Source organism: Sander vitreus, chromosome 10, assembly GCF_031162955.1.
Source record: "Sander vitreus isolate 19-12246 chromosome 10, sanVit1, whole genome shotgun sequence".
Lineage (NCBI taxonomy): Eukaryota > Metazoa > Chordata > Actinopteri > Perciformes > Percidae > Sander > Sander vitreus.
Genome location: NC_135864.1, coordinates 10,318,733 through 10,335,899, shown reverse-complemented (window position 1 = coordinate 10,335,899; position 17,167 = coordinate 10,318,733). Strand labels below are relative to the sequence as shown.

The window sequence follows — 17,167 nt, the reverse complement described above, 5'->3', positions numbered from 1 at the left end:
ACACACACACACACACACACACACACACACACACACACACACACACACACACACACACACACAGACGAGGTTGTAGATAAGGAGTGACTGTAAATCTGAACCGAAGGCCCATCTTCTATTTCTATTTAATATTCGCTTCCTCCATACCTCCCACCCACCCTTCCTTACTCTCCATCTCTTTCTGTCCCTCCCAACCTCTTACTTGTCTTTAGCCACTCCTCTTCCTCCTTCCCTCGCTCATGTCTCTCTCATTTTCCCTTCTGCTCTTTGTTGCCATCCTTCCCTTCTTCCCTCCATCATCTTTTCTCTTTTCTTTCCTATCTTTCATAACTTATTTCTTCCTGCATCCGTTATCTCTGTCCATCCAACACCTTCCATCTGTTCACATCCATCTGTTATTTCAGTCATCTTGTAATGACAATCCTATTCCTTCCTTCCTCTATCAGCAATACATAGAAGAGAAGAATTACTGAAAAAGAGCAATAACGCATTAAATGCATTTAATGAGTAAATAAATGCAAAAACAAATATAAATGAGAAGCAAATGAAAAGTGCTTTTAAAAGTATACGTACATCTTCTTCAAGTTAGGCAGCTTCTTAAACGTCCCTGTAGCCTCCAGGATGACAATCTCATTGTCATTTAACCGCCTAAAGAGAGAAAGATAGAGGGAGTGAGTTATTTCATTAAACAAACTGCTTTGAAGTCAACACACACACAAATGAACACATGCAAACGCTCACAGAAACTAGATGGAGAGAGAGAGAGAGAGAGAGCCTGCAAGTGAATGAAGGGGTTGGATGACCGCATGAAGGTTAAGAGGCCTGTAGTGACCATTGAAGTATGATGCTCCGCAAAACCAGAGGAGCGAGGGAAGAATAATTAAACATATTGGAGAAGAAAAGAGAAAAAAAGAAAAGAGAAGGGAAGCACAATGCATCTTTTCTATGCGGTCATCAATACCCACACTGCCCTAAGCCAAGAGAAAACCGTTTGAGAGATAGGAAGCTCAACATCTGCTTTATTGAGGTAATTTGTACTAAAAGGCTGCTGCTAAAAGGATGCCTTTTGTTTATGTGTGGGTCTGTGAGTGAGTGAGTGAGTGAGTGAGTGTGTGTGTGTGTGTGTGTGTGTGTGTGTGTGTGTGTGTGTGTGTGTGTGTGAGAGAGAGAGGCAGAGTAAGAGCAATCGATGGAAAAAAGTGAAAGTTCAGCTGGAGGGGACACTTTCTAATGAGATACAGGGGGAGGTAAAATATGGATCCACATCGATAACGCCAAACTGAAATAACATATAGCAAAGTCCGAAGTAGATCGTCAACAGCGGAAAATGACATTGCATAATTTGCATGTAAAAGGGTAAAAATTACACATTTCTAATCTCTTTGAATTGCAATCTAAATCCCTCAAAATGTACAATTCTATTGAGTGCAAATAATTCTCTTAAGGCTGATTGATATTGAACACTCTCAAGGCCAATGTCAAGGATTTTTAGGGCTAGTCAAAGAAAGACAGAAGAGAAAAAAGAGAAAAAATATATAAGCCTTCAGCTCAGCCACAACCTCCCCTGATTTCCCCTGATAAGGCAGGTTACACAGGGCACAACTGGTGGCGTGTGTGTGTGTGTGTGTGTGTGTTTCTGTGTGTGTGTGTGTGTGTGTGTGTGTGTGTGTGTGTGTTTCTGTATCTGTGTGTGTGTTTGAGGCCTTTAAAAGCTCACTGGTTGGTTGGGTTCTTAAGGAAAAGAGACAAGAAAAGAGAAAGAAGGTGTCGAAAATAGAAACTTTGATCTGCCCTCTAACAGACCATTAAGGACAAAGTTTATATTTTTGACATTAAGCACCCTGGGAACAGAGAGAGAGAAAAGGAGGGAGGATCGGAGGATACCAGGGTTCACAGAGAGAAACAGAACCAGAGAGAGAAAGGCATTGGGGGCTAATGGTCTGTGGGATACTGGCATATTAGTTATTTAAAGTGACAGCCATGGTTGAAGTCACCATTATACAGCCAACTTCCATAAGCAACCATCCTGCATCTGCTGCAGTGGTTCCTTATTCTGCAGCTATTCTCCATTAGTACCACAGAGATAGCCATGGTATAAGCTCTCTATCCCTTGCAAACATTTTAAAGATGTGAAGTGATTCAGCATTATTGGGTAAAACTTTGCCTCTGGCGGGATTCCTATTTCCTGTCTGGAAATATTAGCTTATTGCATATTCAATCAAGTGCCAGGTGCTGATAGCGGCAACACACTTTTCCTGTGCTGCAGTTTTGAATCAGACAATCTAGTTTTGGTCTCAGTTGGTGTGTATTTTATGACTAATGAGCAGTTTTTATGTCTTTGATCATTTCTCTTTTGAATCACACCATAGACATGTGATGTTATGCTTCTGTAGCTCAAATTAATTATGAATTATTGTTGCATATTATCATGATACTTCACCACCCTCACACATGCTTACATGTTTATTTTGCCTAACAGATTCTGAACACGTAGAGATGGTTTAACCTTTTTCACATTCAGATTACTGTATTCCTGTTGCGTGTTATCTGTTACTCCCTTTCCATTTTTCAGCGCTAAAATAAATGATCCATGGGACTGTTCAGTATTCTAGTGTGAGACCCTTCGCCAGACATGATGATGGCTGCTTTGGGACTTTGAGGGAGATTGAAAAGACTGTTGAGAGGCATTTTGGTCTGGAAGCTAAAAATGAAAAGTGACATTCACAGAGAAATGCAGACATGGGTGTGCTTTGCATATGTGCATGTATGCAAGCCTGTGCCCATGATTTCATGTGCATGTTTCCAGCTGTATGTGTGTGTTTGTGTGTGTGTGTGTGTGTGTGTGTGTGTGTGTGTGTGTGTGTGTGTGTGCGTGCGTGCGTGCGTGCCTGACAAAGTGAATAACTTCTTGACAGGTCTGTGGCATGTTAAAGGATGTGTGGTGGTTTACGGTTTCAGGTTAGAGCAGTCGAACAAATAACACATGGCTTTCAATCTGATATTACATCATGTGTTTGCATACAATATGCAGTGTGTATGTAAAAAGGAAACACCGGATGACTTACAGGTCTGTGGTGTGTTCGGGGATGTGTGGAGGTACACGGGTCAGTTTGAGATTGGAGCAGTCGACCACTGTGCCTTCACAGCGACATTTCTCTGGACAAACCAGATCCTGGAAACACTCCCCACTCAGACGACTACGATAGTCCTCCTGACCTGCAGAGTGAAGAGCGAGGGAAAGACCAAAAGGCAGAGAAAGCGACATGGGAGAAACAGAAAAACAGGGAGGGGGGACAGACAAAAGGATTGACAGCAGGTTGAAAGGGAAGGGAAGAAAAATAGCCAGGTAAATGAAGTCAACAGAGGAAGTAGGAGACGGAAAGAAAAAAGAAAAAAAAGATGGGGGGCAAGAGAGAAAGACCAGAGAGACAGAAAGTTCTCAATGTTAGACTCTGTAGGTTTGTAATACGAATGTTGTCCAATAAGACCAGATTTAAAGATGTTCCTATGTAAACCTTGTAATGAAGGACAATATAGTATCCCAATAACTATACAACCAATGGTAAAATGTGGTTTTTATAGAATCATTTTGTTGATAAATGTGGTTTAACCCTGGGTGTTTTTATTTAACAAGTTGAGCCAGAGATGACTTCTGTTATTTAATTATAATGTGAGCAGATATTATTTATTATCACTAGTGCCTGTGGACCAGAGCTGGTTTACATCATGCAGCACTTGTATTTGTGCACCACAAACACGCTTTGTAGTTCTCATAGTTATCATTACCTCTCTCTCTTTTTTCAACCTCACTTGTCTATCTGTTCTCTGTCAATTTGACCTTTTCTGTTTTTCGCTACTCTCCTATCAGACTGCTTTTTATATTGGCAGAGACTACTTGTTCTTTCATTCTCTGTCTCCACTCTCTCCTGGCACACATCTTTTATGGCTCATATGCTTTCTGTTGGTTCCTTGTTGGTTGGTAAGTTGACCGAGAGAGCAAAGGAGCAAGTAAGGAAAAAAAGGAAAGGCAGAGGAAAGAAGGACAGAATATGGAAACCTGTATAACAGTATTAGCTTTATTTTTTTCTTTAAAGTCCCTCAGTTGGAGCAGTAAAGGGTGAAGCGGTCTTTACAGAGGTGGTGGGATCACTCATACTAGGCACTGAAGCTCTTCCCACAGACAGTGTGGAGGCAGGTATACAGGTGCAGCCAGACCAGATTTTGCCAGATGAAAAGCAGGTGGAACATAGTGTGGGTACGGTTATGAACATGAACTGCAGGAACTATGGCGAGGGGGCTAACAACAGCAGTCCACAATATTGTACATTTTTCAACTTCTTATCAAACACTTAATCGTCAGTAACCTCTGTCATTGTCCTGCACTCGCTACAGCCAAGCAGTGTCCCTCTCTCTTGCAGCATGTATTATTTTGCCATGCATTAATACAAACAAGAATTAACACAAAATTACGTGAGTGAGAGTTCAATCCCACCGCTCTCTCTCTAAGCGGCTAGACATTGGAAAGCCTTGGGAATTCACATGTCAACGTTTAATCTGATTAAAGCAGAAGCAAGACCGTCTAGCCCTGTTTTTCATTGAAATGAACGGGAAGCAAAATCTGGTGTCACCCCACTTTAACAAGCATTTCTCTTAATCTTAATGAGGTAAAGGGAAAAAGTAGGAGAGTCTTTTAAGAAAATTTAGCTAAAATATATGCTGGCAATTCATTCATGGTGGATATGGGTGTTTATAAATGTCTTAAGTTATTTATATTTTTCACTGATTGAAATATTTTGATGTTAGATTACTGTTATTGATGCCCATTTATTTCAACCACAGTTAGAGTCCCATGTATCAGAAGCCCTACACATACATGCAAACAAACAAGGTAAAATATTTAGCCCTTCATTTTTGCTCCAAGGCGTGTGTTTGGCTGGGAGAGGCAGGTGGGCGTGTGCTCGGCGGTCCCTGGCGCTTGACGGAACCATGTGATGCCACAGTAGGCGGGGCCACATGGTTAGATCAAGCACAAGAGACAGCTGCACGAACCAATCAGAATGCAGGTCCACACAGGAGGAAGTTGGGGCAACAAAGAGTTGCACCAATCAGTCAGGGGGGCAGGGTCCATACAGCATAGGAGAGGCAACAGACAGCTGCAGATCCACACAGGAAGGGGACGGGACCAGAGAACTTCCCACCAATAGCGAAAATGTCCACACAGGTCCAGAGAAGAAGAGGAGATGCAAGGAGAGGCATGGGACTGCAGACAGCAAGGGCTGAAGCAAAGAGGACAGCCATAACCAGCTTCAGGAGCATTTGTAATCTAGCTATCTTGATTAGCTCCATGGGCAGAGCACTGATCAAGCTAAGATGACTGTGATGATTTTCCAAATATTTTGTGTGATTTTTGTTTCATCTGCTGTTGCATGTTTGCTTGTGTCTAGTTGGGTCTGTGTGAACTCATCTCCTACCTGTGCACCTGAACTTCTTGCCTTTAACCTGGCTGATGCGCTTGTTGGCCAATCTTCTGGGGTGGCTGCAACGCGCTCCACTGGTCTCAATAGGGTTGTCAAACAGGTAGTCTGCCAGCCACTTCAGGTGACAGTCACACATAAAGGGATTCTGTGCCAGATGACTGAGAGGGAGAGAGAAAGATGAGGACAGCACCGTTACTTCAGTTGCCTCAGTTGTCATGTGTTTTAGTAATACTTTGCAACATTTTGCGACTCTTCTAATAGCTGAATGATACAAAATATTCCCGATTCCTAAAAACCTATCAAAGCTTTTACATTTGTTGATCCAAACTGTTGATGCTGGTGTCTTTCCTTGGCAAAAATCCTCTAGCATACAGTGAGGTATTTTTATGTTTCAAGTAGCAGAAACAGTGATTAGAACTGTACAGTTATCGTTAACATCAATAGCCTTAATTGATTAACCAGAGAAAAAAAAAAGCACCACATACAGATACTTTAAATCAATCAAAAGGAAAACGTTTAAAGGAAAAAGTTAAAGTACTGTACACACCGCTTGTTTAACAAGCAATCTAAACATCACAGTGATGAATGTGTAGTCCTAAGTATGTTGGCCTCTTCCCTCTGTCTGTCTGGATAATCATCTTTAAAGATCAATGTATAACTAAACGGTTCAAAACTAGGGCTGCAATGAACGATTATTTCAATTATCTTTTAATAGGCTTGATTAATTGTTTTGTCTATGAAATGTTAAATAAATTGTGAAAAATTAGTTAGTTAAAAGAATTAGGCTAGTTAAATGAACTGGTTTTGTCCAACACCTTTAAATATATTCAATTACCTGTTATATATTACAACGAAAAACTAGCTAGGCCCTGAAATATGGCATTTTCTAATGAAAAACTACAGAAACGATTATTATCAAATTAGTTGCCGATTAATTTAAAATATTGCAGCTGGGTCAATGAAAAACTCCTAAAAACCTGACAGTACTTACAGAGTCTTGATGGAGCGCAGAGGGGCGAACAGTCCTTTGCTGATTGTTTGCAGTTTGTTGTCATACAGCGACAGCAGGTTGAGGTTCTGCAGGTCTTGGAAGGTGTTGACTCTCAAACAGTTAATTTTGTTGGCATTCAGCAGCCTGGAACACAAGCAACAGCCATTTGTATTTGTTTTACTTATTTAGTTCATGTATTATCTCTATGCACAACACAAACAAAACATAAACGCATAATTTGTTTTTCCCAGATGCATCTCTACTGCAAAACCACTCATTTTCTTCTTCTCCCTCTTTCTTCCCCAGTCCCTCCCTATAGCCTTTTTCGACCCTCTCCACACAGTCATGATAAAATATGTTGTTTTGATGGGAGAGACAGAAGGTGAGGGGAAAAAGAAAAAAAATAGAGGAAGAGAAGAGATAGAAAAATGGGGATGGCTCACTCGAGACAGTGAAGGGACAAGCAAAAATGTAATTTTGAGTGACACAGATATAGAATTAAGTGAAAGTGGCTGGCAGGGAAAATGGAGGAGAGTGAGAAAGGGAAATGAGTAATGTGATAGAGGGATTAGGTAAATGACAGGAAAGGTTTGCACCTCCACCCTTTCCTCCATCTCTCTCTTCCATATCTGCACTTCATTAGCTAATATAGCCAAGTTGACAGCTTTTTGCCTGTACATACTTCTACCTTTCGTTTTTCCACCTCTTTTCAGTCTCATTCTCAAACTCTTTTATCACACAAACACTCTTTTCTGTCATTCTTTGTCCCTCTCACACTCTTCACTCTTTCTCCTCTTTTTCTTTATCTGACTGGTGACTAACTCGGTGCTTGCTAGGTACAGCAGCTCAGCCTAATCATCTCAAGTCATCCTAACGAATGGCTATACTGGCACAACCCGCGTACACACACACACACACACACACACACACACACATACACACTTATAGGCAGATACACGCACACACATGCTGCTCTGCGACATATCCACGCCTCATTAGGCAGCTCACCGGGGGAACTAATTTCTTGAAACTGCACCAGTAAAACAAAGCAGCACAGACAATATAAACAGCAAACCGGTTGCTATACAAAGCAATAAACACATCGTTGTCATGGAAGCTTGACATACTGCTTTATTCACCAGACTCCCCCAATTATTACACTATATGGGCGAATACTAGCATCTTGAAATTCCTGACAAACTGACTGACTTTTTCAAGCTTTTCTTCTGTCAGTGGCAAAATATTAAAAGACGTATTCCCTCCCAACGCTTGCTGAGCGAGCGCCTACACCCGCAGGCACTGTCTTTGTGGGGTTGACCAATAATGTGGCAAGACATGAGAGGCAAATGCTTTTCCAATCAGGAGATACTGAATGTTAATGTCACCTTATATACACTAATTTCATCTCTATCTCACAAGGTTTTCTTCACTTTCTTTTCTAATCGTATCTGCATTTATATGTTTCTCCATATCTGTCTTCTTCCTCTCTCTCTCTCTCTCTCTCTCCCTCTCTCTCTCACTATGCACCATGCATCCCAATGATCCACCTAAGCCTGTAAAAGGTGTTTGTGGGTTAGAGTCACTCATCGTCATTCTCTTTGCTTCGCTTCACTTTACGATGGAAAAGCCCAGAACATTAGCTGTTTCTGCAGTGGGCTGCGGTATTTGCAAGGACCATATGCCACATACAGTACCAATGTAGCTGTTATAGGAGTCTACATTTTTACTGCATGCTGAACCACTGCTGCAATTTGAACTTGTGCCCATGAGGGATTATTCACAATTAATAGTATTCCTCCTAGTAGACACTAAATGTTAGAAAAACCTTTACAGTTTTTATTACAGTGCATCAATTTGGTTCATGTTGATCATTTAAGAAATACTTTTCTGTATACACACACACACACACACACACACACACACACACACACACACACACACACACACACACACACACACATATACACACACACACAATGCAGGACAGATGGAGGGTTAATGCATGAAAAGGGGATTCTACTATAGTTGCTACTGTGTAATAGTGATGGTTATCAAGATTTTCTCTTCCTCATAAAATAGCCACCACACTGTATATTGAAGCACATAAAATTGGGTATATTGAAGCACATAAAATTGGCCTTAGCTGTGATCATGGTACAAGGGTAATGTACTGTGGATATGACTCTCTGATGCTATGTCACCAAATTATCTTAATCAGGGAACATTAAGTACAACACTAAACACAAATACAGCCAAACCTTCTAACCATTATGATGCCCCAGTTGGAGCCAACATAACGGCAATATTAAGGATAAAAATAATCTAATGCATACTGTAAATTATGCTACACATCAGTTATATTCCTTGCTGATAAATCACATTCAATAATAGCATTTGAGTGTGTAGGCTGTTCTTTATTTTAAATTTCACATGTTTATTGGTTGCCACTTCATCCATTTTCTAAAGGAAACTGGACCAGACTCACACAAATCCACTACAATACAGTGTTACCAGGGTAGTTCATACCATATGTATGTGTATGATATTCTTTTGTTTACTGAATGTAATGCATTTCATTGTTTTGTGGGGGGACCACACACATTCACACAGGTACACACATAACAACAGACCACACAGACAGTACTTACAGTAGCTGCAGGGAAACCAGTCCATCAAACAATCCCTTGGGCAGCTCTGTGATCTTGTTGCCGTACAACACCCTGCACAGGAGAGTCAAAACAACATAATTTAGGTTACAGTGTTTACAAGGCTGTCCTTACATGTTGAGACTCATGTGGTCTAAAGCCGGCTGCGAAGCACAGTAAATACTTTGTTGTTTTGTGTACATAATTCCTGCTCTAATCTGCCACTGGAGAGGGGCGCTGTTCTGCATCCTACAGTATGGTATATATATATATATATATATATATATATATATATATATATATATATATATGCTCGGAATGAAAAACGCTCACCTAGTTGGAAAAACTATTTTTAGGACAAGAACTGAAGGAGTGTTACAATCAAAGAGGGAAGTTGTCTGTTCCAGTGCAGTGCAATTTCTAACTTTTTTTTGTCATTTTGGCACTACCTGTAAGCCTTTTCTCCCTAAGCACACACCGTTGGGACATTTATCTTATTTGATCACTGAAAACTGAAATCATGATAGAGATGTGCAATTTAATTCACTTGAGCAATTTTATACTTTGCTATCACGCCTCAGCTAGCCTCAGAAGTCACAGAAGTCGTGCCTCTCAGTAACATTCCTGTTCAACTGACTCGGTGTGTGTGTGTGTGTGTGTGTGTGTGTGTGTGTGTGTTCACCAGAGTTCACCTTGTCTACCCCTTCTTGTCTGTCTGTCTAATTTTCATGCTCCAGATTGATTTAAATTAAACTGTCCTTCATGTTCTTATCACATTCACCCTCAGACACACACACACACACACACACACACACACACACACACACACACACACACACACACACAAGCAAATACAAAGAGTGGTCCAGTAGTCCAACATCGACAGCAACAACATTTTTATTTGCTAAATGTCCTGAAACGGAATTACTTCCCTGTCTGGATATGTGTGTGTGTGTGTGTGTGTGTGTGTGTGTGTGTGTGTGTGTGTGTGTGTGTTGCATATTCGTGTGTCATACTTACAGTGAGGTGAGTGAGCGGAGGCCGCTGAAAGCGTCATCAGCAATGTCAGAAATCTGGTTCTTACTCAAGTCACTGGGGGGAGAGAGAGAGAGAGAGAGAGGAGATAACTGCATTACTGTAATACACAGTAATGGGGTTCATTCTCTGTGTCCTAGAACTGTCTGACAAATGATCATGGGAGAATACATCAGCAGAGGTCAAGGCAAGGGGACATGAGTAAAAAGAGGAAAGTAAGAAGGGCTGAATGTATAAGTCAATGAGAGAGAGGGAGTGATGGACAGAGTGAGGGAAAGAAGTGAAGCGACAGGAGAGAGTGGAAGAGAGAGAGAAACTGGAAGCAGTGGCATGTTAAGTGCAGTTTGTGTCATTTACTTCCACCGCTGTAAGATATATTATTTAACACTTCTGTGGAGGTTAAAACTCCACACACCCTGTGTGTGTGTGTGTGTGTGTGTGGGTGGATAGGCGGCTAACCTTACAACCTTGCACAAGTCTGCAAGTGTGGCATTTTCAGCCATTTGCATTATAAGGTTATTTTTCACTCGTGAATTTTATGTATGTGGGTGTATGTAAAAAAGACAAGAAGAGATGAACTGTGTGAGAGTATGAGTGTGTTTGTGTGTGTGTGTGGGCATGCTGGTTTGGACTTCAGATTAATATGAATATGCACTCCTTTTGACTATAGCTCACAGTATATGGTATAGACATCAGTAACTCATAATGCGTCTGTTAATTGCAGTTGTTAATTGTATGATTGCCAACTGTGTGCATGTGTACATGTGTGTGTGTGTGGTTGAGACTGTGTATGCAGTTTTAGCCAGACAGACTTACATCCTCTTGAGCTTCTTGTAGGCAGAAAAGGCTCCTGCTGGGACAGTTTTAATTAAGTTCTGCTCCAAGCGACTGAGAGAGAGAGAGAGAGAGAGAGAGAGAGAGAGAGAGAGAGAGAGAAGGGAGGGGGGTGAGAAAATAGGGAGTTAGATGATTTTTAACAATCCCTTCGTATTAATTCAACAAGCACATTACCCCTAAAACATACAATGAGACAATTTGAATTCAACTTCAACATTAGATTATAAATTAATTGTATTGCCTTTTGATGCTGAATTTTCCCAAGGACAGAAAATAAATTGGGTATCATGAAGTCCTGTTTACCGCACAACCTCAGTCAAGCACAAGTGCACAAAAAGACCAAAAGGTGGCTGTTCCAATCAACATCTACACAATATTTCTGCAGGACGGTCATCGCTTTGCAGCAGGAGCCAGTCAAGGTCATTGAGAAACGTTGAGTTGAATTTTGAAGCTCAGCAGAGCTTACATGGGACCGACATGAGAATCCGAGCAACCAAAAGCTGGACTAGGGACCACAATTGTTCACCAGACTCTGGTCAAAAGTATTCATTAGGTGCAGCGATGTACATAAATGTTACCAATGGCAGAGACCGACAACTAGCTAACTGGCAAAATCAAACTTGCTGTCACTCAACCACAGTAAAATACAGGTTTCAGTGCACAATTTGCACATGGGGCAATTGGTTTAACTATAACTGACAGCAGTACATTGACAATTTCTTTTTATCAATCATAATTTCTCATATTCTTGTATTTGAATATTTCATATACTCCTTTGATGGAGCCACAACACTCTCTTCTTAAGATGCAGTCTGACTGTATTTGTAAACACATTAGATTCCTCAACTTTTTCAGGCTAAGGGCCAAAGGGAATTTATTACATCTCTTTCTCTGGCAGATTGCAGACTCATTACACCATTCTGGTAGTGTTCTATCTATTATCAAGCGGGGAGCCATCAGAACTAGGCACAAAGCCCTCTTTTGGGGAAATGTACTGTAGTTTAGTTTCTGCTCTCCTGATGGTCTAGGCAACACATTTATCTATGTAGCTCATGCTTTCTTCATCTCTCCTTGTGACTGCGATGGAAAAGGATGGAAGGAAGTGGAAATGGAGAGGAGTCAGAGGAGGAGATGAGAATAAAAGGTCATGGTGTGTAGCATGAAATTAGACAAAATGAAAGAAAGAAGTGGGAAATTAGGACAATGGAGAAATCAGAGGAGTGGCAAAGAGTGGACAACAGAGGAGAGGAGAGAAAAAATCAAGAGGGGAAGGAGGAGGATGCAGTGAGGTCCCAAGGCCAGCCACAGGGTCAGCTGTCAGAATGATAAATGGGAACTAATCCACCCTTCTTCTTCCTCTCCTCCTCCTCTTCAGACCCCACCCTGTCCTGCTCTTGACCTCCACTTTCCATCCCTCTCTTTTCCTTTTCTTTCCTATTCTCCCTTGGTAGAAATGGTGAGGTGATGGTGGGGGGGATTGCTATGTGTATACATGTGGATCAATCAATCTATCTGTCTATCTATCTATCTATCTATCTATCTATCTATCTATCTATCTATCTTTGTCTTGTATCACTGTTTGTCTTTAACCATTGTTAGTCACTTTGCAGTAAATACAACCAATATACTTCATGACATTTACATCAAGTTTACACCCACTTGTGACTGCCACCCTGTAACTGTGTTTTTAAAATGAAACACGTACGTGGTCCTGACTTTGAATGCAACACAACCCTTACAGTTGTCTGTTTCTTGGCTCATGTCCCATTCTAAATCCCCACACCTCAAGCCCCTGGCAAGCCACAACACCTTACTTCTACTGAGGGGTCAAAATAAATCAAGGATGTACTGATATTGACAGAGACAATCTGCACACACAACAAGTCACAAATTATATATGGGAGGTTTAAAACAAGGTTGAGTTAAAGACATTTAGAGGCTCAATATCAAAGGATGTATTAAAGGAAATACATTTTAAGAGGCAATATAAAAAATCTATAAGGTGAGGCGGCGATTAAAGTAAATGGCAACTGAAACAGGAGATGGGTTTGGCAGGTGAGCATGTTCACAATGGGATGAGTGTGTGCAGACACACGCGCACACACCCACACACACACACACACACACACACACACACACACAGTTGATGTTCTAATGAAATTAAACACCTTGAGACAAACCTGTTTTGTAAAATTACTTTATGAATGTAATATCACCAGCATGCAGAAAGATGACTTTGTCCCTATTGGAGGACTCACAATACATCATCCTATTATACTCTATTGTTTCTGGCTTCAGCAACAACATTTATTAAAATGGATCAAATGCTAATTCTGTTTGTGTGTGTCTCCAAGATTTACAGGAATCAGATATGTTATGGTGCCTGTGGCATTGCATGTATGTGTGTGTGCTTGACCTTCCCAGAATGTGAGTGTACCTGTACTTTGTGCCGAAGTACGCACTTTGTTTGCGCATATAAAACTGGTGTGTTTGCACATTTGCGTGTACATTGGTGTGTATGTGCGTGTGAATCTATTACTTATGCTGGGGAGGTATAGCGATATTGGCATAGCGTTGCGAGGGAGAATACTCCCTTACTCAAAGAGCAATCAACCAGCTGTCCTCTGTACGAACAAACAGGGTACAACGATCAATACGGATATTAAACACGTCCCACTGTGGTGTATGTGTGTGTTTAAATGTGTGTAAGAGACAGAAAGGAGGAGGAAGATAGAAGAGGAGGCAAAGTGTATGAGTATGTAAAAAAAAAAGGTTTTGCTGCAATCTCAAACAAGATACCATTGCAAAACTCACAGTCTGCCACAGATTGGGTTACATGTAAGGTCTAGTTCATGGTGAAGAAGCGTCAAATCATTTAAAGCCCATAGTGAAACTGAGTGTGCCTGTGTGTGTGTGTGTGTGTGTGTGTGTGTGTGTGTGTGTGTGTGTGTGTGTGTGTGTGTGTGTGTGTGTCAAAGTGGATATTGCTATTTTTAATCTTATAAATAGTTCAAAATGCCTCCTTCAGTAGACTAGAACAGCATTCCTCAACCTAACCTTTTTCAGTGCACCCTTTAAAAATATGCAAAATTTCAAGTCATCACAGTCTAAAATGTGTTAAAAATATGGTATATGGTATATATTTTATGGTATATGGTTTATGGTATACCAGAATACAGTTTTCAATAGTTCAACACATGATAAATATACTAACAAAAATACAAGTGTGAAAAGACATTTAATGGTAACATAAATGATGTGTAAAATGTGCTTTGCATGTCACATGTAGCATTTAAGTAAAATAAAGCAGTCTTACATTTCCACGATGCCCTCAGGGAGGTTAGCTGGTATTTCAGTGAGGCCTTTACGACGACAGTCCACAATGTTGTTGTTACAGCTGCAGCTGGGTGGACACACAGCTACCAGAGGAACACAAGCCCTCGACTCTGTCTGTGCTGGACCTGTATACAGATTTCATATAAAACATCAAACAGAGATTGGCTTTAATTTGTTTGAATATGACATAGCTTTTGTTGGTCTGGTGGAGAATAGGAGAGTTCTCCATGCCTGCAGCTACATTTACTTTCCATCTACTACTATACATTCTGCAATCAGACTTTTGCTTCTGTTTTATTCCTTAAATTATTTATCTTATCCCAGTTCTTTTCAATGAGATTAGAGTCAGCTTCAGGGGGGAGTTTTAGTGCCCCATGAGGGTCTTCGTGTTGTTCCAAAACCATTTGCATTCTGCAAGGAATAAAATTATTTGAGGAATACATGCTATTTATTGGTAAGAAACGCAAAGAAATTGCGATACAAAATTAATATTAGTACTTAATATCATCTAGTGACAGTGTGTATGTGGATGAAATGGTAGAAACTATCTCTCTCTATGGTTATAAAGAGACAGGAAGATGACATAGAAAAGGAGGAAGAAAAAAAAAGAAGAAAAAATGGGGGGATAAAGAGCAGTATCTGCCATGGAGCATGTAGGCAGAAAAGACAAGGCAAAAGGCTAATAAAGAGAGCACATCCTGACAGTCTATTAGAACAGAGAGCTGAATCAGAGGCCTATAAACAGTGCCTATACTATCTGCAGATAACACAACTGTTCTTATACTGGCCTTTTAGCTGATTACGCACTCTACATGGTGTAATTCATTCAGTGCTATAAACTCAATGCTGAGCTGTCTGTAGATGATAACAACGCTGCCTGTAATAATGGCCTTTATGTTTATTACATTGTAGACCTCTAGGTCAAAGAGTCTCTACTGTCAACGGCACTAGATTTAATCAGGAACTTCCACTTGAATCCACTCATATTTGTATCTGTATTGCTGAATAGTTCTAGGTCAAACATTACTTTAGAGGCTCAATTTTACTCTTAAGGTAATATAGTTCATTTCAATGTTGCTGCAATGGAGTGAAAAAATGGGTGGCTTTTGTCCAAAAAAATTTTCAGTGGTTTTGTTCCAGAGCCAATTTAAAAGAAGTGTTGGGTGAAACTAAAAGCATGGCTTTTTATGACCACCTTGACATAAGAAAGATGCCACAATAAGCAATAAACAATAAGGTGCTTCAGTGTGTCCTTCAGCCATGCTCTTTGATATGTAATTGAATATTGTTTGTATGTGTGTATGAATGTCAGCTCACCATTGCAGACAAAATCCTTCTTCTGCACATCCGGGACATTGAGGCCCCTCATGTGGGCGGGGGCCATGCATTGGGTGAAAGGAGCCAAGCCCCGCCTGGCTCTGAGCCAATCAGAGAGCCAGGACAGGTGGCAGTCACAGTGGAGGTTGTTAGAGTGCAGACGCCTGAGAGAGAGATGGAGAAAGGAATTAGTCTGAGTAAGTGAAATTAACACAATCATTTATTCATTATCCTTTCTGAAATGTGCACTTTCTAGAGGCGAAAGTCTCTCAAAAAGTCTATGAAGGTAAACTGAGTACAACAGCTTAGTTAGAGCAAATGTATTTGAGACGGCATTCAAATAGGTTGTATTTTTCACACAGCTTACATCCTTGGCCAGGATTGTGAGGCTGTTGCTTAGGTGAAACACACGCACACACACACACACACACACACACACACACACACACACACACACACACACACACACACACACACACACACACAGTGCGTCTCACTATCTTTGTGGGGACCCGTCATTGACATAATGCATTCCCTAGCCCCTTACCCTAACCTTAACCATCACAACTAAACCTTAACCCTTACCCTCACCATAACCATAACCTCATTCTATCCCTAATCCTAAAACCAAGTCTTAACCCTCAAACAGCCCTTTAAATTTGTGGGCTCCAGCATTTTGGCCCCACAAAGCTGTCCGGACCCCACAAGTATACTGTATTCCCGGTTTTTGGACCCCACGAATGTAGTTAAACATTAACACACACACACACACACACACAAAAAACAGGCACTCACACAAACACACAGAGTAATATCCTCAACTCTCATTTCCCCAACGTCTGTGGCAATATGACTCCTTTTGGAGGGAGGACACAAGGCTAAATCACAATCTAGTCAGAAAGACAGAGAGAAACCGAGACACAAAAAGATGCAGAGACAAAGGTGGGAAAGAATAGCGTAAAGGAAAGTTTCAGTGGACACAAAGAATGAAAATGTGAAAGACATTAATACAAAGAGAGAAATGGAATAAAAAAAAATGAGCAAGAGGAGAAATAATGGAGCAAATAAACAAATTGAGTTTTTTTCATTTCTTTGGAGTATTTTTGGTTATTTTGTCTTGATTTCATAGTGGCTAGCTACAAAGAGTGACCGGAAATGTTGTTATTACATGGGATGCATCTTAGATGCCTGAACCTCTAGAGCCCTTCTTTATAAATTTCATCTGTAGCATTAATTGAATGCTACAACTCAATATAGATCGCATCAGGTGCTGTTCTATGGCCTGCACTGGTTGGATTTGACACCTTAAAAAAGGAGAGAGAGAGAGAGAGAGAGAGAGAGAGAGAGAGAGAGAGAGAGAGAGAGAGAGCAGAATGTCTTGTCAGCGTATTATATGCCAGCCGGGCTATCTAGCCTTTCAGAAGACAGGCTCCCTTTGTAATAAAGCAGAGGACAAATCCTGTTATGGAACAGAGATGGGCTCATTGATGCTAGCAGCGGGGGCAGTGGGTTTTAATACCGCTCTCCCA

At 40.8% G+C, this 17,167-nt stretch overlaps 1 protein-coding gene across 1 annotated transcript in view; it reads right to left on the bottom strand.

Moving 5' to 3' along the window:
* Window positions 1-17,167, bottom strand: part of slit3 (slit homolog 3 (Drosophila)) — a 247,117-nt gene that overhangs the window by 49,964 nt on the left and 179,986 nt on the right. The window contains exons 8-16 of the mRNA XM_078260191.1: window positions 15,639-15,802; window positions 14,302-14,446; window positions 10,965-11,036; window positions 10,134-10,205; window positions 9,117-9,188; window positions 6,469-6,612; window positions 5,472-5,635; window positions 3,066-3,216; window positions 574-648 (exon numbers count right to left, since the gene is read on the bottom strand). Coding sequence (XP_078116317.1) covers window positions 574-648; window positions 3,066-3,216; window positions 5,472-5,635; window positions 6,469-6,612; window positions 9,117-9,188; window positions 10,134-10,205; window positions 10,965-11,036; window positions 14,302-14,446; window positions 15,639-15,802 — 1,059 coding nt within the window. The remainder of the gene's footprint in view (window positions 1-573; window positions 649-3,065; window positions 3,217-5,471; window positions 5,636-6,468; window positions 6,613-9,116; window positions 9,189-10,133; window positions 10,206-10,964; window positions 11,037-14,301; window positions 14,447-15,638; window positions 15,803-17,167) is intronic.